At 31.8% G+C, this 27745-nt stretch overlaps 1 protein-coding gene across 1 annotated transcript; it reads right to left on the reverse strand.

Moving 5' to 3' along the window:
* Nucleotides 1-3262: 3262 nt before the first annotated feature.
* On the reverse strand, nucleotides 3263-26683 carry LOC111617024 (endothelin-converting enzyme 2-like). Its single transcript, XM_023358367.1, has 15 exons — nucleotides 26633-26683; nucleotides 19691-19846; nucleotides 19525-19608; nucleotides 19273-19454; nucleotides 15739-15924; nucleotides 15589-15660; nucleotides 15365-15507; nucleotides 9663-9909; nucleotides 9479-9577; nucleotides 7672-7749; nucleotides 5655-5758; nucleotides 5514-5578; nucleotides 4518-4569; nucleotides 4363-4442; nucleotides 3263-3819 (listed from the first exon to the last, which is right to left on the reverse strand). The coding sequence occupies exons 2-15, from the start codon at nucleotides 19824-19826 to the stop codon at nucleotides 3263-3265; spliced, it is 2085 nt and encodes a 694-aa protein (XP_023214135.1). The 5' UTR covers nucleotides 19827-19846; nucleotides 26633-26683.
* Between the last annotated feature and the right edge of the window lie 1062 nt (nucleotides 26684-27745).

Below are 27745 nucleotides of genomic sequence, written 5' to 3' on the forward strand. Positions count from 1 at the left end.
CTTGGCACAGACAGATTACTTACATAGACACAATCAAGTAGCAAATATAATACACCAAGAGCTTGCAAACAAACACAAATTGGTAGACATCCACGAACCATACTACAAATACATTCCACAGACAGTATTAGAAAACAACACGCACAAACTGTACTACGATAGAGCCATAATTACAGATAAAACAATTTACCACAACAGACCAGACATCACACTCGTTGACAAACACAATCAATTCAAATACATTATAGACATAGCCATTCCAAACACTCACAATGTACAAAACACATGCACTAAAAAAATCAGCAAGTACACAGAACTCGTCCAGGAAATAAGACATCTGTGGAGGATGGATAGGGTGCTTATTGTACCTGTTGTTCTCTCCTGTGCAGGTGTGATATCCCGCACATTACACAAAAGTCTGGGAACATTAAAATTGAATAGAAATACATACATAACACTACAGAAAGCCACTATATTGAATACATGCCATATTGTTAGGAAATTTTTGAGTACAGACACTGACACTGACATACACATTTAACTTTAGTTTTGTTTTGGTTGCTATGCCTTGACTCTGGTCCGGCATAGTACACTGCCACCGGTGTGAACTGAGTATAACCCACTAAACTCAACATAATAATAATATCAATGACACACTCTGCCAGAAACAATACTACATATAACCTCTGGGTGCATACTGTTAGCACAAACAGACTGTTTATATAGGCATAATCAAATAGTAATTATAATACATCAAAAGCTTGCACACAAATATAGATTTTTAAGTACTCATGCACTATAGAACAAATATACTCCACAGGCAGTTTTAAAAAATGATACACAAAATATACTATAACAGAGCCATATCACAAATAAAACAATTTATCACAATCGACCTGACATCACTCTCATCGACAAATGCAATAAGATCGTTTATACCAACGGTCGCCAACTGCTGGTTCGTGGAATAATTTGGACATTGATCATGTCGAAATGAAGCGAAGTCGAAAGAAGTGCAAAATCCTTGGTTAATTTTTCTCACTCATTGGGGGTTTTTATTAAATCTAAAACTACACAAGAAATGAGTGTTATCAATAAATAATAGGAGTTCAATTGTCGTCCTTCGTGGAAGAGAGCCAAAAAAAGTAACGATAGTGAAGATTAAGATATTTACATTATAGCCAATCGTACCCGTTTTCACAGAATGCAAGAATTGGGTCCCCCGTTTCCAGACTAATTAGAAAATTTTTACATGAGTCTAAAAATATGTTCGATTTCCCGCTAAAACGCAAAAAACCTCCTGTAAATCTTGCAGGCCGCTTTATATTAACACTTCCTTTGTTACTCAACACTTCCATTGTTAACACTTCTATTGTTAACACTTCCATTGTTAACACTTCCATTGTTACACATCTTCTAAATCTACCACTTTCAACCCCATATCTCCCGCACTCTTATAGCTATCGAGACGCAACCACCATAGGTCACGAATGGATACTTAAGGCTACTACCATATACAAACACCATTCATGTGCGATGTGTAGTTTTGGCTAAAAAATGAAATATAGGGACACACGCGTCCATATATATATAGATGTTTAAAACTGAATAAAATAGATTTACAACCAATCCTTTAAAAAGGATAGAAGTAATATATGAGTTTAAAAAAGATAAAACTTCTTGTTTTAAACAATTTCAAATGTTGCATTTGACTCTGGCTATGCTCGAGCCAAACTTTTGCCACAATGCAATTACAGTGCTTAAAGTAACAAAAATATTTATTACAGTGGCGTACGGTGGGTGTCAGCCGCCCGGGGAGGAAAAAAATTTCGGTCCCTCCTTATTTAGGTATTTCAATTTAAAAGACCAAAATTCAGTTTTGTCACAAAACAAGCAATGAAAAATTCGGTGGTAGTGCAGCGACCTGTTTAATTAAAATAGTTCTATTGAATATTAGTGGTGTATATGAACGCGAATGAATCGTACAAGAAAAAAAAAATAAGGTCAGCAGGTTTCGCAGGATTTCCTCGGATGAAAAAATTACCGATTCCCGGACTGTCCGGACGATAGCACCATCGTAGGCGCGATACAGTATAGATTAGGATGTTTCAAATTTTTACAAGATATTATTATTATTTATTGTTAAATTTTGCCGCCCCCTAAAAAGTGCCGCCCGGGGCGGGCCGCCCCTGCCGCCCCCACTACGGTACGCCACTGATTTATTATGCCACTTTCATAGGATTTGAGCTATTTGCAGCTGGGAGACAAGTACAGTAGATCTATCGACTCTGCTATCATGTTTTGGCGGTAACTTGTAGAACTCCAAAACGCCACTCGTAGTCTGTCGAAATCTTTGACAGAGCAAACCATGCGTAAAGAGCAATGAATGCCGTGATCTGTGGCTCTTCGAGCCGATTCTTTCGGAAGTAGGCGATATAGCCTACAACAAAATGTACACAGAAATGAAACATGAGTAAACAGAAAAACAGGATGTAATGAAGTGACTAACATTTTAATAGAAACGGAAAAGCATAAGCGGTAATATTGGATAGAATGCCGAATTATTGAGGACCAAATTCTTCGTAGTTCAAGACTGTAGTAATAAAGATTTTACCCTTTAAATTATTATTGCCTAGCAAAAACCAAGAAGAAAAATCATGACCATAGAATACTAGCTTTGTTGGATTACAAATAAAGACTATACGAGGGTAGTCCCAGAAGTACCCGACCTAACAAAGAAGACACAAAAAATTTGGTAAAGCATATCTTTATTTTTCAACATAGTCTCCTTTTAGCTCGATACACTTTTTCCAGCAATGTACAATAGCTTCGATCCCCTGTTTATAGTGAGAACTGCCAAGCTTCTCAAAATAGCCATCAACCGCAGACTCCACCTCTTCATTGTTGGCAAATCTTTTATCACCAAGCCATTTTTTTAAGTTCGGAAAGAAAAAATAATCCGAGGGGGCTAAATCTGGCGAATAGAGTGCGTGAGGAAGCAATTTGAACCTTAACTCATTGATTTTGGCCATCGCAATAACGGATATGTGAACTGGTTCGTTGTCTTGATGAAACAACACTTTCTTTTTCGCCAAATGTGGCCGTTTTTTTCTTGATTTCATCACTCAAGCGCTGCAATAACTTCGCATAATACTTGCCGTTGATTGTTTTTCCTAGGCGCATCGCAAAAAACTGACGCCATGACGTTGCCAGCAGATGGAACTGTTTTCGCCTTCTTTGGAGCTGATTCTTCCCTTTCAGTCTATTGTTTCGACTGTTCTTTCGTCTCAGGTGTGAAGTGATGGACCCATGTTTCATCCATGGTTATGAAGAATCGACGCAAAAACTCGGCTTTGTTGCTGCGAAACATTGCCAAAGATTCGATTGAAACATTTTCACGACGCTGTTTTTGTCCCATTGTGAGCAAACGCGGCACCCATCTTGCGCACAGCTTTTTCATTTCCAAATTTTCAGTTAAAATGCGATGTACAGCACTTTTTGAAATGCCTACCGTATCTGCTAGCTCTCGCACTTTGAGTTGACTGTCATCCAATACCATTTTTGTGGATTTTTCCACCATTTGTGGCATGGTCACCTCACTTGGTCGACCACTACGATGTTCGTCTTGGCAGCTCGTATGGCTTCGTTTAAACTCTGCTACCAAATATTTTATTGTTGTAAACGAGGGAGCAGACTCCCCCAGAGTAGAATCTAGCTCAGTTTTAATATTGGTTGGACTGAAACCCTTCAAATGAAAGTATTGTATCATATAACGATGACAAACTTTTTCCATGTTTACAAATTCACTGAGATTGTTCACTGTTTATGGCTGCCAAAAAATACTATACAACGTAACGTCTTCAAACTTCAAACTTAAGCTTCATAAGGTTGATACTTTTGAACACAGTCGTTTTTTTTCAAACAAGTACCGCCATCTATGTCAGGTCGGGTACTTCTGGGACGACCCTCGTATATAATACCAAAATAGCAAAATAAATATCGATTGACATATAAAAACAAAAAATAATAACATTATTGTATTGTTTTGAAATTACAATCATGCCTAGTATTCGAATTTAATTCGTTTTAGGAGCCATTAGAATCCTGAATTGGTCAAAATCCGAATTAATTTTTCTCATTAGAAAAAATGGAAAGTGAATTACTGTAGTTCGTTTCCAGATCCTAAACAGTACCCATTTCAATAAACTTAAAGAGCAAATGTCCTTAATTTAAGGTAAAAGAATTCACATTCATAACATTTATAAAATTAGATACTTATTTATTTACTTTCAAATCATTTACTCAAATCTTTACTTTTTTAAACACACTTTAAAGATTCCTTTAAAGTACTGGAAATCTTACCTGCTGGGATATCCAAATGATCGAATGCATGTGAATATTCATGACCGATTACAAAAGCCATTCCGCCAAAGTTCAGATATCTATTATAATAAAAACGATAAAAATTGTTAATTATTTTAAAATTTTGGCCTTTTACTTAGTTCTTTGATACTTACTGAGGTAATCCATAGGCATAGAAAGGAGGATACATCAATGCTAACGGTATTTCTAAATATATATAAAATCTTAATAATACTTATACAAGCGTAATGTGGATTTACATTGATTCAGAGACATTAACATTTAAACTAAAACAAGTAACACTTATACTTGAAATTAATTAGTAAATTAGTTTAAATTAAGTATACACAAAAACTGCAATATTAATATATTTGTATATATAATTATCATCATAAACCGCGATGGCCGAAAATTGCAGGTGTCAGCGTACGTACAGTACTGGTACTTGGAATCAAATACGGACAGACGAAACCCCAGGAATTTTACAGGGTTTGATCTGTCTCGGATATGTCGAGACCCTTCCTTTCCGTGTGGGTCTGCTATGATACTAAGATGGCCTGAAATGAGGCCCTTTTAGCGGAAAGAGTTCAAATATGAATTTATTACTTTTTTAACTAATAAATATAAAGAATATTCATACGTATTGCTATTCCCACTCCATCATATCCTAAACTTGCACCAACCTCCATTGGTGNGCTAACGGTATTTCTAAATATATATAAAATCTTAATAATACTTATACAAGCGTAATGTGGATTTATGTTGATTCAGAGACATTAACATTTAAACTAAAACCGTTAACACTTATACTTTAAATTTAGTTAGTAAATTAGTTTAAATTCAGTATACACAAAAACTGTATAATTAATAAATCTGTATATATAATTATCATCATAACCCGCGATGGCCGAAAAGTTGCGGCGTCAGCTACGTACAGTACCGGTACTTGGAATCAAATACGGACAGTCGAAACCCCAGGAATTTTACAGGGTTTGATCTGTCTCAGATATGTCGAGACCCGTCCTTTCCGTGTGGGTTCGCTCTGATACTAAGATGGCCTGAAAAGAGGCCGTTTTAGTATCACTGAGCGGAAAGAGTCCAAAGAAGAAGTTATCGTTTTTTTAACTAATAAATATAAAGAATATTAATACCAATTGCTATTCCCACTCCATCATATCCTAAACTTGCACCAACCTGCATTGGGGCTATTTTTATTCTATATAGAAAAATAAACAAATAAGTCCACCACTTTATACAAAAGAATAAAATTATATTAAACAAAATTTGCTTACTCTTCTCGAAAATAAAAAGCAACTCTTTGATCAAACATTTCATCGGACGTCATTTGCTTTTTCACAGCTAAGATATTTTGAATATAATTATCTGTGATATTGATCTGGAAAAAGTAATAATTTTAATTTATTTTCGAATAATTATCGTACTTTCTTCTGTTGAGTGTTGATTTAAAATTGTTTTAGCAATATTAAGTATATGAAGAAAGGAATAAAACATATTAAAGTTGATAGTTAAAACAAAAAAACGTTAATAAATAAGCGTTAATTTCATTTTGTACTTGTCCAGTTTCTCTTTAGTCTATTGTGTTGTTCTATTTTATATACTAATATTGTAAAAGTTAATAAACAACGTTATGAAAAATAATATAATTGTTTTTAATCCTTATTCCTTATCTGCTTCTTCCCATTCTTTATAAACGAATCATTAAATTTGATTACCGTTTAAAATTTAAAAGTGACAGTAATATCATCTTTCTACATATTGAAATAATTAAAAGCAGCAAAAAACCAACATCAATATAACTTTGACAAACTAAATTAAATAACATACTTAGTTCTTTTGGTGTATCAGAATTGTTATTCAAAGATAGTATCCAGGATTTGAAATTTGGTTATACCACACTAATAGATTCAGCCATCTCTAAGTCTATAAATGCTGATCAAACCAGTTTAAATCATAATATTTATCAATGGTACTTAATTTTTAAAATCCGTTCTGCACAATTTTATATGATAAAAACAATCAACTTCAACGTGAAAAGACTATCACAATTACTACTAAACAAATTCTCGCTGTATATTAATAATATATTATTAATCTATCAAATAATTATTGCCCATGGTGTAAATCAGGAGAATCTTCAATCGACTACCTACTTCAGAAATGTCAAAGACTTTCGAATATACGTGACACTCTCAATGTTTTATGAATGTTACAAGAAAATACATACTAAGATTATAGAAATATTCTAAATAATTTGAATAAAAAAGATCTCTCCAATTTATATAAACACTTCATCAAGGTGACAGAAATGTTAAAAAGTTAAATCAGCAGGGTTAACTTATGAAACTGATGCAACACTTAACTATTGTTGTTTGGATATAATGTTATGATTATCAAATTATTGTTATTAATTATTAATTATATTAATAATGAACTAATATGAAATCTATAAATATTATATATAAAACTTCTGAATGTTACATTATTATTTAATGTTATTATCAAGGAATTTTTATAAATTAAATTTGTACAACTCCCGCAACAGTTATAATCCCTTTTTGTTAATAAATATTACAATAATAATATAATAATCATTTAATTTTTAAAGTTTTGAATCTCAAATACTTTTAAACTTTTCTAGTTTAAAATAATGTTAAATAACTCTCTGACATTTTCTTTTTCATATTTTGCATTACAATTGAAATGTATAAAGTGAACATATCACTAAACTTATGACAATATTGTTGATCGTTTCTTTTTATATCTAACGTTCAATGAAATTATATGCATTTCTTGCGTTTTCGCCGCAACTAAAATATAATTCACGTACTTGGACTGTATTTACATATGTCATAATTTATAGATTTTAATTTTAAAAAAATTACAAAAAGTAATCGAACTATGGACGAACTATGAAGACACAACAGGTCTTCATAGTTCGTCCATGTCACAGCTAAGAAATAAAATAGTCTTTCGGCAGAGTCGACCATAAAAGGTCAATTCCGCTGCAGGTTCTTATTCGTCTCAATTTGTAAAACACGTAAAATGAATTTCCTTTAGCGAAGACACAATCATTTAAAATAAAATTATAGAATTTATTCTAAATAATTAAAACATTTGCTGATATTCTTTCTAATTTATATATTTTTTAAATATCTGCTACCTATTGTATATTAATAATATAATAATGGATTTTTCAATATACAATTTTAAATCACAATATTGAATTAATTTTTTAATAATCTAATATTCATTTAAATTAATATTTTAAACAGATTAGTTTTTACTTACATTATTAAACATCGTATTTAAAAATTCTGCATCAAGAGAAGCATTTTTGTATCCTATATGCTCTCTGAGTTTCTTCAACTACATTAAAATAAAAATTATATAAAAGTTTTTAATACAGTAATTATACCTAAATTGTTTTAAACCTAAATAAATATCATATTTTAATTCGACTTGAAATACGTTAGAAATTTTAGATTAAATTAAATATTATTTAAATACTCCTACATTTATAATTGCATGAATTCTACAATACACTGACAAAGTTTTAATTAGGCTATATATTGAGTGATCATTATGATTATTTTTTGCATTTATTTTAGCAATATTTTGCTTTTTAGATGAGCTTACCCCTTCTAATACAGTGTTTAATATAAATTAATGCTAACAATAATGTTATATAAATTTTCAGTTAAAAAAATATTATATTGGAACGTAGGGTTTTAACGGATATGAAAAAAAAACATACTCAATTATAATAATCATTTTAATTATACGTTGTTAGAACAATATGATGCATGTATTAAAAAAAATATGTTCTTAATATCAGTTAAAATAATCGGCATTTCACTTCAGATCTGTTTAAATCTCTTGTATTTGAATATCCAATGTGTTTGTGATATATGTTCATATTTTATAATTTTGAATTATCAAGAATGTGTTTTAATTTGTATAACTTTCAGATTCTTATTATGTGGAGAAATATACTTAAAAATAAAAAGAAAATGCAGAAAAATTTACTAAGAAAAGTAAAGAATAATATACAGGAAAATCTATTACTTTTAGCACCTAAGCAGACCTGTCAGTAATCTCAAGAATTATCAGAAAAGAAAAAAGTGTATTTAAGAATGTTATTATAAGTCAAATTACTGTATTATATTCTAAATCATTTATAGGTGTATAAGTAAATAAAATAGGAAATCAAATTTACATTTTTTTAAAAAATTTTAATCACTAAAAAAAATAAATAAATTGTAATTTTAAGTATGATTATAATTATAGATCAAAATTAAATTGAGAATCGCTGTTATAAACTATTTTACGATAGAAACAACTTGGTTGGCATGGCGTATGATACCAAATAAGAAATTTGATACTGACTTATAGCTGAAATAAACTAAAACAAAGTGTGCAAGAAGGAAGTAACTTGGCAATATTTTAGCAAAATAGATGAATTGTTAAGAGCAAATCTTTAGTATATCCTCCCTCTAAAAATGTATTCTTCATCAAAATTGAATAATTCAAATGCCACGGAACAAGAAACATCCACAGTTCATCTGTAGATGTTTTTCCCATGCCTGATGGGCACATCTTACAAGTTCAAAATAAAATAAAAAATTAAAACAGAAAATCAAGTAATAAGAACATGTCTGGTTTTCGGAATATTTAAAATATATAATACAAGAATTGGGAGTAAGAGAGCTCGAAGTGAAAACTTCAAACTTCGAAACATTTATGTCATGCATCCAGCTTTTGTTTAGTTTTAACATCGAAGTTAACAAAAGGAGAAATGTGTTGTTTACTCCTTTAGCCATCTGAATTTGGCTGAAAAGCTGTAAATTATAGCTTTGGTATGTGCGGACATACATTTCTGTCGGTGCCACGATGTCGCAAAGGAATTATAGTCGTGCGCCAACCTTAAAGCAGATGCACTCGAGATATAAAATTGAGACTACAATGATAGTTCAGGACAGCGTATTATAGTCTATATTATATTAGTAGTAATGTAATTCTGATTAAAAACATGATAAATTACATGAAACAGTATTTCTCAGTTATTAAAAACATTAAATAAAAATTAAAATTTTACTTTAATTCTGGTGAGATTTTTGCTGTAGCTATCGAACCAGTCTTCTTCGGAAAAAATTTCATCCAGTGTTTCACGTATTTGTTTGACATAACTTTTCACCTAAAAATATGTAATACTTATTATAATTTAGTAAAATACATGATTAGTGTAACACTGTAAGAATGGAAATACTGTAATGACATACCTCATTAATGTTGTCTTTTCGATTCATGGATTTTAACATTATGTAGTCTAATCCTAATTCAGTATATATTTCCATATCTTGAATGCAAGTTTTCCACTTCAGTTTATTTATATCCGAAAATGATTCATAAATTTTGTCGTAGAAATTTAATGATTCTTCCGTATCGACCGCAAGTTGTCTAAAACCGTTGTGGATGCGAGGTAAATAACGAACAATAATATCCCATACATGGTAGTTATAAATTATTCTGTTTAAAAAAATTAATATCAATAAATGTTTGAATAATTTACTTGAACATAAAATGAATATTATTGGAGATAATTGAATTTTCTACAAGATTTTAAGATTAAAAATAATAAATTGATTTTTGATTCAAAACCAAATAATTTAACAGTGACGAGTTCTCATATTGATATAAGTGATCAACTTGCAAATAGTTGTAATTTGTAAACGCTTTCTTTAACCTGCTTTGCGCGGTTTTTAAATCTTGCATCTAAACTTTAATCTTCATCTGTTAATTAGAAGTGGATAAAAATTTGGGATGCAAGATCTTTCAAGATCTTTACATTATTTAGATCTTAAGAAGTCTAAAACTTTGAGAACATACCTAAGTGTGATGAAAATGCATTTTAATGCGCGAGCAGCAAATAACAAAAGACAACGGTTGTGCACTAAGTGTTTTGTCGGAAGAAGAAAGGGAAAAGAGAAGGAGAAGAGGAGATAAAAAAAAAGGAAATGGAAAAGTCCCACTGAACAGCGAACGTTAGGTTACTATGCCCTCTACGTTTAATGTTGGCGTGCAATTTTCAGGCTACAAGGCCGTAGATCTAAAAGAAAACCCAAGTTGTAGCTTATGCCAATAAGTAGTGCGGCTACATATAAACAAGACAGAGTAAAGATTCAGGCTTAAAATTAGAATGAAGGCTTAATCTAATACTAAAATTAATACAGAACGTAGGCTAACAAGCCTATAGGAAGCAGAATAACATAAGGACAACCATAACAAACAGCTAAAATCCTGATAACTTATATCTAAGATAACTTAAAATTACCTTATAGCTACCTTAAATTTACTTTTAGATATGTATCATTTTATTTTTATTCAGGATCGTGTGACCAATAGATGATCCTTACATCTTGGCAGCCAGTCTTAAAATTTGAAGTCCGCGAGAATGCTCTAGTAATGAAGAAAGCCGATCATTAGGCTACGCATTTCAGTGAATAGATGACTGAGGGCACCAGCACACTACTTAGATCCAAAATAAACGAGCAATCATTTATTGTGACATCGTCACAATGCCGGGATGCAATTTCTATTCATATTTTTATAACTAATTTAATTCAAATTATATGTTCTCGATTTTAATACCTTTTGCCTCTGTGCATCATACTTTTCTTGTTAACAATAGAGTCATACCGGTTATGTATCTAATTCCAATGGGAGAAAATTTTCGAATTGAAATAACGAGACTTTCGGTTCAAATCAGAAGCTCGTATATAGTTAATCGGGTTTACGGCTCCAAAGCTTTCCATCTCTGGTTTCGACTTTCAACTATTCTTCCTTAATCTCGAAGTCAGAGCTAAAACAGACAGAACAAATGGATGCTAGTGAAAATTTATAAGTCTGTAATATGAAAATTTAAAGTATATATGTTCTCGTCTTGAAAATATAAAGTATATGTCAGTCTGTTTTTTTTTATTTATTTATTTAGTAATCGACGTTTTTTACAGATCTGGCTAATACGCTGATGCCAAAATTAATCAGGACTGAGGAAGAATCTGGGTCGGAATTTTGTACCCGGTCAGTCCTTGACAAATCGAGCCTGACTCCTAGCATGCCACTTTCCAATTGTGGGCCTGATTGAACCATTTACGGGTGTGAAAAAAGGCCATTTAAAGTCAATAGAGAGGTAAAAGATCTAAACTAAAAAAAATCCATAATTGACGTGGTAAAAATTACATTAGGGCCTGTAGGGCAAAAATAATTTAAGTATAGGCCTACATTATTTAATGATGACGCCTATATAAAGAAAAGTTTTAATATTAGTGTAAATTACTATATTTTATATTTTTCAAACTACAAATATCAATTTTTAATTTTCATATTGCTTACTAAACTAAAACAAAAAATATAATATATAATCTTCAATATACACGATGAACCAAAAATTCGGACTCATCGGAATCTTCACGTAATTCTTACATTCGTTTTGATACTTTTTCAGCACTAACCCAGCGAACTTTAAAGTACGTTTTCACATTACATTACATTACATTGAAAGAGTACAGAGGTTGTCTGTATGCGCACAGACTTTATCTCAAAGAAATTAGAAGAGGAAGTGATAGTAAGTAGTGAGGGAAAGAAAATAGAAAAAGATTGAAGGAAAGTGTCGGATCATTGAGCGTCTGCATCATAATTGTTGAACAAGTAAAAATAGTAACAAGACAAAATATGTTCAGTAAACAATATAAAAACAAACATGACAAGTTTGCGCGTGTGGGTGAATGTGTACAGCAAAGGGGGTACAGACACAATGTTTTAACAATTACAAAGTACGCGATTTGTGACCGCTCTATGTATATACTTTATACAAATACCGACACTCGATAAAGGAGTGGAGTATTATTATATAAAGTTAGATATAGAACAAAACATGAATATTAGTTATTGATATGGCTAAGTCTCATATTTACATGGGTAGTGCTGTAAATTGGTTGACAAAGAGATAATACATTATAAAATTTAGCAATAAAAACATTGAAGAATCTAGTAGATATAAACCCAGTGGGTCTAAATTGCATATACATAGTATAGTCAAATCGCGGGTTGAACAAATTGGCCGAGTAGCCTGCCTACCTTAAATGATATCAGCCAGTCCATCATTGGTCCAAAATGTGGCCGTGTCACTCATCTCGGAATACTTGAAGATCCTTGGATTCAGAGGTCTCGATGCTGACTGGCTACGATTACGACCTCTGGGCAGAATAAAATTTACTATTTTGATTACTGTTTTTATCACATTCTTAATAAATCGGTGTCTCTATTTACTTTTGCGAAAAAATTTTGCTAGCTTATCACTTTGCGTTATAATTCTTGATTTTATTCCATCTAATCAGTCCATTCCAATCGCTGTATTTATGAACATGTTTGGTTTCGCAATGTCTCTTCACACACTTTCATTACACCAGTAGTTACTTTGCAAAATTATTCTTAATGCTTTGCCGTTATACTGTATGAAAAGTAAGCTTCACTCTATTTTTCCCGAAATATGCGACATTCGTCACTGACTTTACATTTTTGGAAGATATAACGGTAAAAGTTTTCAAATAAACTATTCAGGAATGTCTAACGATAATCAAATAGTAAACAAACGATTTTTTTCGGCTTCTCCTATGGCAACCATGTTGCTCATGGTTTCCAGACGAGAAGCCGAAAAAGCTCCACATATTCCAATAAAAATCGCGAAATTTACCAATAAGATTCTGAACTTGCGCCATTTTGTAGATTCAAATTTTTACGTCTTTGTCGAAAAACCTAAATAAAATAATATCGCGAGATTTGTGGTCTTTCGTGAGATCCACGAAAGTAGCCCTGCGCTGTTCGTGGAATACTTGATATTGTATAGTTTTTTTTTTATCCTTTCCGCCCTGTGGGCACTAAGAGGGCCTCTTATAGTAGGCGCATTATGGGTTCGGCCAAGACCACAATGGGGCGACCGGTGATGAGGTACAGGGCTTGACATATCTAAACGGACCACTCCCCGAAAAATTTCCCGAGGATTTTTATATCATAGATTGTTGATTAATGACAAATTTTATTTTTTTAATATTACCTTTTTATTCTGCCAGGTCGCAAATAATGACATCAACGGCTGCATATTGTGCACAACATAAAGTCTAAAGTAGGCTCATTATTTTTTTAATCGATGATAAACGTAAATTGCACTATTATATTTCTATGAAGTTGATAAATATATTTATAACGATATAATCGAAATTATAAGATATATTACGTTAAACGATAAATATTTTGAATGTGGCATTTCAATAAAATAGCTATTTAAATGTATACATTTACATTACATCACATTTACGTATACATTTACATTACATCACATTTACGTATACATTTCTAGTATTACGATTTCTTAATTCAAAATAAATTTTATTTTATTCTTACTATGATATATTTTAAATGAATTCGATAATCATTGACTATAGAATACATTACTTAAAGCTGCTATGATTCTTCATATTATGAATTGATTTAAATAAAATACAGTAGACCCACCTATAACGCTTAGATACGTTCCACGCTAATCGAATTTTACGTTGTAGGAATGATTAAATACATGAGCCAATCGCAGCCCGATAGGTGTGAACTTTACGGACTAAGGCTGTTTGAAAAATTTTCTTCTATAAAATTAACCGATTCTAGACTAATTCCACTCAACATTTCCAAAACACGTATAATTTTTTGGGAATAATCTGTATAAACTATGCTATAAACAAAAAATTATAGGATTACTTACCGAGTGTGCACCATTCGACTACGCCCGTTGTTCAAAGCTTGTCATCGTCGCGGAACAGCACACGAAACGGCGGCCGCGATTTCTGATAAATAATTTTTCGCAGAAAAATAACTTGACCTTTGGAGACATCATTAATATAAATAATTTTTATGGCCGTTGAATAAGAAGTGTTTCTTTCACAAGAAATGTATAAAATTAGTGCTGTATTAGACTTACGGTACCTAATTTACATACTGTACAGACGATAATAAACTCAACTTACTAGCCTAAAATCTCCGTAGCGTGTTGCCAGGCGGCAGAAAGCATATATATAATTATAATAAAGTTACAATAAATTAAGTTAATATATAATTATATATACAGTACCTAATTTATATATAATTAATATATAATTATATGTACAGTACCTAATTTATATATAATTTATATATAATACTAAACAGACGATAGCAAACTCAATTTAGCCGCTCCGTAGCGTGGCGCAGGGTCGGAGGAAAGTAGTTCGGCTGCTCATCCACTATTGGTCCAGATTCTATCAATCTTGTCGCGAAACGACGTTATAGGAGGTACTTTATACGAATGTTGCTACAATTTTTTCGCTACGTTATAGGAATTGTCGTTATAGGAACGCACGTTATAGGGGGGTCGACTGTACGAAATTTCTTAACTTTACTCTTTTCTATAGCTGTTCTTCTTCCTTGATTTACCACCACTCAACAAGTGTTAAATTGGCAAGGAATAACACTTTGAACTTTTTTATTAGCCGTAGCTAACAGACGTACCTATGGAAGATACTTGATTTCTATACTTTTGATAATGAAAGCAAATTTCTTTATCGTAAGCAGTGACACTATACGACGGCGTTCCTCGTGAATTCCAGCTAAGACAAATTGTAAAATTGTCCACTTACAATGACAAATATGATTAGTCTCAGCATTACATAATATAATGAATTGGTGGCTATAGTATTGGTCACGCTGGATAGGGGATGAGAAATAAATTCTAATTCGAATTACTTACAAAATTCAAAATTTTCGTATCGAATTCGAAACCAGACACTCTGAGAATTAAAATAAGGATTTATTTGCACACAACAATGTTTGTGTCGATTGGTTTGAAGTGATTGCGTAATAATTTTAACAATGTCTTCATAATAATAAATGTTCTTACCTTTTATTTTTAGTGTTTCCAACAAGTTCACATAGATCAGTCAGAAAGTCCATGCTGTTTACTTCTAAAGGAAATTCATCCTTATATTTCTCAGAATGTTGAAGATATTCAAAAAAAACTATAAACAGATTTTTCCAATCAATCTGAAATTAAAGTATATAATATATAACTATGGTTAATAAGCATAAAGCTATCCCTATTTATGTTATGTTGTTGTACTGTACCTGTGAGCAGTTCGAATGTAATTCTGATATAGTTGTATTTGTCGAATTATCATTATAATCTTTATCTAGAATCTACACAGAATTTAAAATTATTTTTAAGTATGGATTCTATTTTTAAGTTAATTAACAAATATCAATATTTCTATTTACTTTTGCTAAAGATGTTTGAAAGTCGATTATTTCATCAATATGCTTGTTCTTATTTTCTGTTGACAAATCTAATTCAGAAAGTACGTAGTCTATCAAATTTACATATTTCTTTTTTAACTTAATCCACTTTTCTTCAGTCGTATTCAATAACACAGATGACTTAACAAAATCAGATCCACGACTTATCTACAAATGAATGAAATGTTTACAATATTATATAAATTACATTGCATAAATTAGTAGAGGAGAAGGTGGTATTATGCAACCCCAATTACATTATAGTGAATTGTAAATAAGGAATCATAACTACACTCACATTTGTGCGAAAAGTACTGGTAACTATTAAACTAAATGTTCCTAATTGGAATTTTCGCTAGTGTAACTATAGTATGGTTTTTAAAGGCTTCTGTACAAAAAGTCAGAAAATAGGCTTAGGGAAAACCGGGTGGTAATATGGAACTTTACTGTATGTTTTCAAAAAATGCTTTAATGTATCCAAAAACAAATAGGAAATACAAAGAATGTTAAATAATTACAAAATTATTTACTCCAATGTATTTTATCGAAAAAAATGCTTTTATAATAGAACAATATGACCTCCATCAAAGATATATATTCCAGCAGCTCTTTTTCGATATTTTCGGAAAGAATTGTCATTCTACCTAGTGTCTTTTTCACAAATTGCTCCGGACGAATCTCTGCTTGCGAATAGAGAGTTTGAAGGAGTTGAGTTTCCAGAGGAGTTGGGTTCCATATTAAAAGCATCAATGGAATTGCCATCTTGAATTAACTTATATCTGTCAAGATCAAATTTTAAAAAACGCCAACATCACACAGATTAATATGTACCCCTAAGTCTCTGGAACAGAATACATGCACCAGTGAACCTACAACTACACGATTTATATTTTAGAAATAATCAAATTCACTTACAATTCAAAACTTTCGAATTTCGAAAAACACAAATATGCTGATTCACTACGGACAACTGTTTAACTGAAGTGAAACAAGTTTTCCCTTCGCTATGGATGTCTGCTTAGTGCTGTTCAGCCACAATCCGCTACAGTTCGTCTTTATTATCAGTTTGAAATGGAGGAGTTTCAAAATATCTGCAGGGTTGCAATAATACCACCTTTTCCTCTATAGTGCCAATTACTTATAAATATGAAATTTTATATTAATTTTTATTTATTAACTTAGTTAATCTTTCATCTTGGGAAAAAAACAAGACAGCGTATCAGAAACATAATTTTATGATAGCGGCAAACAGGAAAGTTTATAAAAGTGTAGCTGTTTTCCTTACTCTCGTTTCAATTCTGTGAATCATTAACTCATTAATGGAAATTAATTGGTAATTTGGTAAAATGTTTCGTTATAACCTTATGAACAGTTATAACGTTATAAAAAGTATAAGCGAAGTCTCCCGTTATAATATTTCGTTATATAATAATGTAGTAACGGTAGTCAATCAGAGTAGTTATTTGCTAATAACGGGAGCAATACTATAAAACAAAAGATTGTTATATTTTTCTCAAACATGTCCATTGATATGAAGATGCAGTTTCGTTTTTCTGGCGGTAAAAACTGAAAGGAATATATGAATTATTGAATAACGTTTACAAAGGCTGAAAGTAAACAACGATAGAATATTTACTTTGTATTTTATTGAGATAAGAAATAAATAAGATAAGAAATTAACTCCAAGATAAGAAATAAACTATATAAAATATGGTATTTAATCAAATAGATAGAGGCTGTTATATATTGGTAAATTTAGATTCAAACTTTGCAGTCTGCTACTGCTAAAGTAGAATATGCTTGTACGGGGAGTACCCTTGTCATACATGCTAAATAGAGCACTCCGACAACTTTTTTGAGGCTTGCAATCCATGACTCATATTAAAAAATAAATATCCAACGTCCTCATATAATTTTTTTGCTTCAAATAGATTTTATCGTGTTATAAACTGTGTTTATACAGAATATTTACTCATAATACAACATAAAAACTTATAAAATTAATGTTCAATATTTATTTTAAAAATTTTCAATTGCTGTATTTATTATTTTTATTAAAACATAAATTACACGAACTTTTAGTGAACAATTTATTATGCAATATAATACTGTATAATAAAATCGGAACTGAAATTTTGTTTTCATTGATATATCGACAGCATTTGTCTTTAAATATCATTGTTAAAAAAACAATAATGCTAAATAAGAGTTCATAATATCGATATATACGTAAACGTCAATTAATACAATATAAACACAAATAAAATTCAGTATTAAAATTTAAACTTATTTTATATCCGAAACACTGATAAAAGAATAGAAGATAGAGATTTAATAACCTGTATAATCTGCTTAGTAAAAAAGCAGTATTTTAAGTACCCGGTAATATCTCGCCGCCGGACGTATCGCGCTTTTTCTTTGACTCCCAACAAGAGCGATATAACGAGGAACCATTGTACTATAATAAATAATATTCAGTAACAAGTAAATTATATACATGTCTATAGGTAATTTTATCTTAATTATTACACTTATTATTATACGATATATGAAGTAAATTAGTTAAAATTCAGTAAAATTATACAAACTGTTCACTATTACACTTTTAATATTTGAAAAAGTTTTTTCATTATAAAAATACAATTTATTTTACGAAACGGAATTGGACCTCGAGGCGAACAAACGTCAAGACATACAAAACGTCAGCAAACATACAATACTTTTGAGAAAACATAGAAGTAAATAAATAAAACGAGTAGGACAGTATCTTCTAGAAAAAATTCGTTAAAGTGAAGTCCAATTACAAATGCATTAAGATAACATTGATTACGAGATTATTTTGCACATAAAATACCACTATAAGAAGATAGCATTACAGTCCATAAAATAACAATTGCACAACATTAACACATACATTTAAAAGTGCTTACGGAAAATATGAAAAATTTATTTCGTTCCTCCTTCTTAACTTCATTGCTTTAAGCAGAATTATTTGTATTACATTATATAATAATAATATTTCAATATTATATAAAGTTTTACTTTCTAACGAAGTGGAAATGATATTGTTTATAAGCAATAACGCAGCTAGTGTTTTTATTCTTATCAAACACTATGAATTAAACTTTTTTGGATATATTTTGATTGCTTTTTTAAAAAAATTATTAAATATTTCATAACATTTATCGTTTTGTAAGTTATAAGTATTAATTAATGTTTCTATCTGTTTCGATATTTATGTTATATCGTAAAACTTTTCGTTAAATTAATACGTCTGAATCATACCCATTAAAGCCAGACTTCATTGGAGTACAGAAATGATATAGGTTTACTTAAATGAAATGTTAAATTACTAGCTGTTATTTAATTAAAAAATAAGTTACCGGTAATTGTGATAATAGTTTATAAGTAAACAATTTATTTATGGGGTGACTGAAATTGTCACATTTGTCACAGAAAGCAACTGCATTAAATTTTTAGCAATTATTATTTTTTTATAAATTATTAAAAAATTACAGTTATATGAGAGCTGTTTTGATCCCTAAATAATGCAAACAGATATCCAGGACTATCGTAAGATTGTGCTAGTGCTATAGCTTCTTCCATTGTTAATTTTGAATTATCGTTTTCAGAAAGTGGCCAACCGTCCAAGTTAGCTGCACTTAAAATGCCATGAATAACCTGTTTCATGTCGCTAGCTGTAATTTAAGTAAAAGATTATAAATGTTTTGTATTTAATTACTTATTCAAAATCAATGTAATACATACGTTTATTTAAACACGATTGATAATATTTCTTTAGTTTTTTGACGAATTCTGGATCATTAAACTTTTCTGGTTTCTCCAGCTGTTCTGAATTTGCATTTGTTGTGTATGAAAATTATTATTATACTTATTAAAATTAATATGTAGGCTACATTAAAGTAACGCTTACCTTTTTGTAAATAAAGGATATAATTTTCTAAATTTGTAAAACTACGTATTTTTTCGTCGTAAATGTTTTCGTATTTCAGATAAGATCCGCATGAAAATTCATAAAAGTTGTCGCATGGATCGACGGTAAAGTCCATATTCTTTAGAATGGAACCAGCTAAAATAATTTAGAGTTGTGTAAACAAAATATATCGGATTTATTGAAATTAAATTACATTTAATTGTATTTCATTAACCAGCAAATTAATTTTATCAGTTAAATGTTTTTGGTTGTTTTTGTACTCATAACGGAATATTCGAATATTACATACATAAATCGAATTACGGCATCGGAATTTCGAATTAATTGTTAAAACATTTTACATCATGTCTCAAATTTGAAACATTAAATAGCTCTTATATTCATATTACAAACTACAATTTGTATAAAATGCACAATGAACGCAATCATAAAAATACTACCATTGAAAAATTTCTAAAATTTTTAAACACTGCCAACCAAATTAATTATATTTACCAACTATTCATATGTGATGACGTCTATTATCGTGATTTCTGCTAGGCAAAAGATAAACGTCATCTATATGTATAAAAATGAATGTATGTCTGTCTGTGTGTCTGTGTGTCTGTCTTATGTTCTTCATGCATTACCACACCGTTTATCTGATTGCCATGAAACTTTGGGAAGTTTTTTAATACACTCCCGCGAAGTTTTATGGCATTTACCCTACGATAGATGGCGCGCGTTTACACGAGCATTCGTACACAGTGTGTTCGATCGATTTCAAATTGTGAAGACCATTTCCCTCCTTCAAAACATATCTCTATATATGCATTTGTGAACTGTTATTTACAATATTTGTAATAATTTTAGTTTAATCACTTTATTTCAACTTTTTTTTGCTGAATATGTATTCGCTCGAACTTCGTTAAAACCTTAACTGTACCCCGAACAACAATCGAAGTTGTAGGAAGAAATTTGAGTATTTTACCGATCTAGATATCCCCCCTTTTCCAAATTTTAATATCGACTCAAAATAATTTAAAAGGACAAATTACAATAAAACGGTTTATTATCCAACTATCACAAATTTCACAACATGCCAAGGAAGAGAGGAAGGAGCAATTAAACAATTAAAATTATAAAGGATTAAAAAATATATATATAAAAATGAGGAATATCGCACTTCTGACAATCGCTGCAAGTGTACGGGCAAAATTTGGAGAATCCGTGCTTCTCGCATGGACAACGCGACGCGTGAGCCGGCACTGTATGTGGCCGGCTCACGCATCGGAAAACCTTCCGATTTATTCGTGTACGCACCAAACGAAAAACAAAAAATAGAATTGAAACGACACTTTGAAATGTTTTTCCGATGAAAATGAATAATAATAATAAGTTTCAATAAAAATGATAAAATGTAAATTTAATTTTATCATAACGAGTTTGCTTGAATTTCGTTTCTTCTGAGATCGCAGCAATGCGCGACGGATAAGCTAGTATTATATATTTCCACGCAAGAAGGATAATTCGTGTCCGCAATCCTGTGAGTTGCAATGAATTTTCTCCACAATACTCTGTTCCAATGTGTTTTATGATGTGGAAAAATTCTCGCATTTACAAGTATAGGATATTGTTTCGGACTGTAAAAAGAATGGCTAATGCGAATGTATATTTTTCTTTTTCCTTCATCTTACTCATGCTCTTTAATTCTAAGGGAAAGTTGCATAATGTATATACACCCTAGCTAACTGTTAATACAAGTTTCGTTGCGTAGTATGAATGGTATTTCATAAATCCCTGATGCAGTGGGTTTATTCGGTCTACGGCATTAAGTAGAACGTGGTATTCCTAACGATTGTGCCTGAAAATCAATTGTATGTTTTGTTTTAATAAAATGTGAGAATCTGCGGGTTCGAGTCCCTTGCAGCGTCGGACTCGTGAAGCCCGTTCACTTTGTCAGTAGATGGCTATAAAGTGTAAATTAATTTGTCTCGAAGAACGAGAGATCTTTTGGACGTCAGGTTCCTTACACCAGTTGGGATAGTTCGAAAGTCGCGTCTTAACGCGCGATTATAAATTTCTATTCTTAAAGATATGCTCGAATAGGAGGGTTTTGTGATTCGAGTCGGAAGAGTCAGTGAATTCGTCGGTAGGGTGACCGACATCAAGCTAATTTCCAATTAAAGCCAAGTTAACATATAACAAAAGTTTAATGAATACAATAAAGTAGTGATAAAATACAAAAGGGATAAAAATGTCTCTATATCGATACACTAGCTAAATACGCCTCTGATAGACCGAATGAGAGTTTACATTAAATTGTGCATAATACCTCTTGTTAAAATGATGATGTATTCGGCCGAAGGCTAATTTCTATCGTCAGGACGAAGAATGAGAAACTTCACTGATCGGTGGGTTCAGTGGAGAGAAATGAGAAACTGGAGACGAGGAGAGGGGGTGACATGGACTAGACGAGGGGAATTCGAGGAGAGAGCTAGGCGAGAGTGTCATCGAGAACGGGTTTTTTACTCTTTTTATCCCCAAATCGCCTTTAATCAGGTGTTAACTTGTTACCAATGTGACGGGATGTTAGAAATGACTAACTAGCAGATATTCATTAATACGGGCGATAAGATCTCTCCACGGGAAGTTGATAAACTGAAAAGAAATGTTATTTTCCCTTTTCCATTAAATTCTCACGAAAGAAAGTGTAAAATTGTACGTTTTCCATTTTAACTACATAATATTTTCATTTATTAAATAATTAAATCAGATTCTAAATAAATCTTCCCAATCTAAGAAAAGGCTCTTATTCTAGATCTCCAGTTTCTCACGAAAATATACAAGTTTTTTGCCTGTTCTATCTTGGCACGTTTCCTTGAAAATCAACTGTAACTATAGCCGCACCGCTGTTCCCGAGTATGTTAAACTTGCTGTTTCCTGTTCCGAAAAGCTTGTCTATAGTTGTGTAAGAGTATCCAAGCCCATTAACAATTTCCTTATTCCTCTTAATCCTAGGTATCTTTGATGTCAGTGCAAATCGCTCTAGCAATTAGAGCTTTGACAGCTAATAATTTGTAAAGGAATAAATTGGTCGTTGTAGCATTTCAGAATTTATAGAGGCTTGGACGACGTCACGATTTAATATGGATATTGGATATCATTCTCTTCCATAGAGTTACATCTACGTCTATAAAATTTTATTTAAACAGTATAATATGTAACATTATTGAATTCGTGGGACTACGACACACTTCGTATTACATATTAACCAGTATTTTGTATTAACCGAGCTCATTAACATTGAAATGACTATGTTAATTAATGCACGGGATCACAAATCTACTTCGCATTAACACGTACGGTACTTCGCATAAGTCGATAACATAATAGAGAGGTTGCGGCCGACGTTTTCAACGCGAAAACGAGTACGTCGGACGTTCAGCGCCGTCTTCCTGTAAGCCTAGAAGTTTGACAATGGCGTTTGATACGTCGAGCATGATTCCACTGACGTTCCAAACGCCATTGTCAAACTTCTAGGCTTACAGGAAGACGGCGCTGAACGTCCGACATACACGTTTTCGCGATGAAAACGTCGGCCGCAACCGCTCTATTATCTCTCAACAATATCCCCACGTATTGTTTGAAAAAAGTATTTTTTTGTTTATAAAAAGTATTTTTTATTGTTAGCAAGGAAAAGGACATTGCTAAAAATTACAGCTTGTAGATTTCTCTACAAGCTGTAATTTTTTATTTATTTATTCAGTATTTTTATTAATTTTTTATTGACAAGACTATGTTTTGTTTATAAAATCGTACTACCTGCTGTGTTAACAGCTTAGAGGTATGAAGGAGTACATGTCAGAAGTTGCAATTTGACACAAAGTATTAGGTGCCCAAATCATGCGCGCATAAAAAAAACAGACTTGTTGGTACTTGAGGGACTGAGAACCGAGTCAGAATGAAATACAAAATGGCGACACTCTCTACAAACAGGCAGTGCGAGAATTGCGCATGCGTTGCTCATTGGGAAGTTGGAAATGCCACGGGGGTGCGCTAATGAAGTAAGGTTAGGAACCGCTGGTCTAAATTATAACTTCTTAAATCCCTCAACAAAACTTCAATTGGACAAACTGTCCCAGTCTTTCAAATGATAAAATACTGGAACATGTTACAAAGAGATTTTCAAGAGATAACTAACAAAAATAAATGTAACTCAAACATAAGAAATAACCCTCTTAGTTAGATTTTCAAAGCGAGTACGTTCTAACCGAAAAAACTAACGATTCTGCAGATCAAAGACGTTTTCCCGCATACAGTAATACCCCGAACTTACGCGATAGGTGGGACCGAGCGATGACTGCGTAAGTCGAATTCGCGTAAGTCGGGGTATAATTTCGCAATTTGCGGAAATCCAAGTCGAGTGTATGTAAGCTAATAAATGTTCTCGTTAATCTTATCTCGTGTTTTGAATCAAAAGACGAACTAAGATTAACGAGTTCACGGTAAGGCCAGGAACACACATGCGTAAAATTGTGTGGCAGAAAACTGAATCAGAAATCAGCTTTCAGTTCAGTATCTGTTTTACGCTTTTATGCCAGAACACACATACGTAAAAATTCTGGCCGAATAGAAAACACCACTGCCACTAACAGTACTAATTTTATTAATTTTTTCCTCTCATATAGGCTATCTATTCCTTTGTACCTTCCATTTTTTCTCCACTTCCTCTGCTATAATAGAGAAAATTTAAATTAATAGACTTGTATTCCAAATTCAAATAAAGAACTTGTGATCTAAATACTAGGCCTATACTCGTATATCGATTCTACTAAACTTACCTGTTATTTGAAATTTAACACCTGTAGCCATCCATAAACGTTGTTTAAATACAGTGTCTTTATAGATGACACTGATTTGGTCGAACGGATTCAATAAACTCCTCTATTTCATTTTTTTTTTTCGTTTTTTCGAGACCATCACAATTGTAGGGTTAACCCTCATTGCCGCCATTGTTAGAATAAAAACCACGTGTCTACTTCGACGTCACAGGAAAGACTTCTCTTTATTGGAGGAATTTTGGCGTAAAAATTTTTCGGCGTAAAAAGTAGAGACACGCTCTACTCTATTTTCAGTTCTGTTTCAGCCAAAATTTCAGAAAAATTTTTACGTTTTCTGTTTTATGCTAGATTTTACGCCGAATTTTACGCATGTGTGTTCCTGGCCTAACAAGAAATCACAACATATAGTCTCAAAAGTCTCAGTAGATATAACAAACACAGAAATAAATAACACAAAATAAATTGTATCTATGTGTCGATTCCGCGCGACACGTCCGAACATGTAAGCTGAACAATAGTGTGGTGGGAGTGAGTAATCAAGAGTTGCGTGGCGTGCTCAAACAAAAGACGAATCAACGAGATTTGAAAATCGCATAACTCTGTGTTCGCGTAAGTCGGGGTAGCATAAGTCGAGGTATTACTGTACTTATATCTAAAAATGATAATTGATATACACCAAAAAGAAAGGAAGAGAAGGGAAGTAAATTTTCCCAGGGTCCTTGGTTGCAACAGATAACATGTCTTTTCTGTTTTAATGAAAGAAATTTTTTCTTCACTATTTTTCTTTCTTTTTTTTTTTTTTAATTTTTCTGGTGATGTTTGTGTGTGGGTTCCCAGACAAGGTTCGAACTCGAGTAAACCGTGAAATTCTTGCGCGACACAAGATGTAAACAACGAGACTCGGGACGATTCGAGTATGTGTCAACTATCTGTTAACGTCTTAGCGGAAGACAAACTCTAACACGAGCGCTCATAAACAGGTGGATCTTTGACTCGCGTGTCTATAAAATGTTGGTCGAGATAAACCTTTTCGAACAAAAAAAAAGGGAATTTTTGATAGATAAAAGATGAAAAATGATCGTTAAATTCTTAGACGTCAAAAAATGGTAAATAACGGCCTGAGTTATGAGTGCAGGTGTTATTATTTTATAAACAGTCACCGAGCAGAGTCGATAAAGAGGTATCGGATGGACACCTCGAATCGGACCTTTCCCGCGACCCGATAAAGTTTCGTCTTGCACCTGGAGACAAAGGAGAGACCAATCGGGAAGCGAGGAATGAGACGAGGGACCAATCCGAAATGCGAATAGTGGGGGAAAAACTATAAAAATCGGAACTTCAAGGTCGAAGAAGATTCTCCTCCGGATTAAGCCTACAGTGGTGATTTAGATTGTGTTGTGCATCCGCCGATCACCGAGGACGCCGCAACAAAACACCGAACTTCTGCTACGTCCAGATATCCTTCTCGTCCGCCCGAACTGCGACCGATCAGACGAACTTTCGCCGTTCACAGGAGCACCGATATTTTGAATTGTCCAATATCGATGTAAGCATGAATTCGACCAAATAAACAGGTTTACTTTTGTAAAACACTTGTTCTTCATTTGCCTCCTTCGCCACCACCCACATACGCGGTTGCCCTTTGGCTCATTCTGACGCGAAATAGACTTTATTCCCCCTTAACGTCGGCAAACTTACATGTGTTTCTGTCGTTTGTTTATTTTGTATTTTTGTGGCACTTGCAAAAGACAAAATGACCACAGTGTCTACATCGTGTACATATTATTATCATCACATTAAAACAGAGGCATTACTTCGGAACAGAGATTAACTATAAATCTATCAACAATTTCTAAAATGAAACTACGAAAAATTAGATGCGGGAATTTTCGAATCCACACAAAATAACAATAATACTTCTAGCTTATTATTAGAAGAATCTTATCATTTTGTCTGGTGCAATATGTTATGAAACTTTTTTCCTTAAAAAAATTATATAATATTAATTTAGTAATTAAATCAAAATATACGTTCAAAGTTCGCAATAGTAGCAAAAAAGATCACGAAATAATAGTCTATAAAGAAAAATAAGTCTCACCTGAAAATTTGCATATGTTATTTAAGCAAACTTCTTTCTTTGGTTTTTGAGATTTATCTATAAGTTATAAATAGTTTTAATAAATTTATATGTAAAGAAAATATTGTAAATTGAAAATAATATTAAAACGTATTTGAATTGCAATTATTTGATTTTCGTCCTATTTTTAAATTAATGCTTTTAATAGCTATTTTTGAATTCAAAAATAGCTTTTAAGAATATTAATGAATTTGAAATTTAATACAAATGCAAAATACAAACTTTTTAACTCGGATACAATTGAATTATACATAAAACATATTTAGTGACGACTTGTTTAACTTTTCCGGTAACATTTAAAAATTGCATTATGGTATTGGCCTAATATTATTTAATTAAATTTTCATTGAAATCAAACTTTTTTAAATGCGTTTTTTTACAATGATTGATTTCTTTCTGAGAAGTAACGATTTTGAATTCGGGGATGAACGGAATCACTGCAAAAGTGGTTGTTCTATTCATCACATGCAACTTTTTCATTATTAGTGGTTTAAAATTTGAAAATAGGTAAAATAGATTTATTTGCATGCTTTTATATTTGTTATGATTTATTTTAGTGAGATCACTTTACTTAAACTTGATGACTTCTTCGTAGTCAATGGATACACGACACTCAATTTAACAATGCGTATTAATATAAAACCCAAAGTTTATTATTTGCTAAAGTTTACGTTCTAAAATAACGTAACGGAAGCTGCTGTGTTACTATCGTGTGTACTAGAGCTAATAATCTATAACAAAAATTTATTGTAAAATATTTTTCTCTTTGACAATTGTTTAGTTACTTTTTCTAATCTTAGTTCGAATACGCAAAAATACATCTTTCTTTGTATTTTCAACAGCAGGGATATAAAATAAATTATCTAAAATACATACATGTACACAAACATGTTGAACATAATAGAATAAATGAAAATCTTTGGGACTAAAACAAGCTAACTCAGTCTATTGTTGATTTTCTATACATATAAGACTGACATGATTTCCAAACTCATGACATATAATTTCCCATAAATTAATCTATCAGCTTCTTATATAATTAATCATATATAAACAGATCTGAATATAGGAAAA

Source organism: Centruroides sculpturatus, unplaced genomic scaffold (genome assembly GCF_000671375.1).
Source record: "Centruroides sculpturatus isolate CEXI.00-Female unplaced genomic scaffold, Cexi_2.0 scaffold96, whole genome shotgun sequence".
Classification (NCBI taxonomy): Eukaryota; Metazoa; Arthropoda; class Arachnida; order Scorpiones; family Buthidae; genus Centruroides; species Centruroides sculpturatus.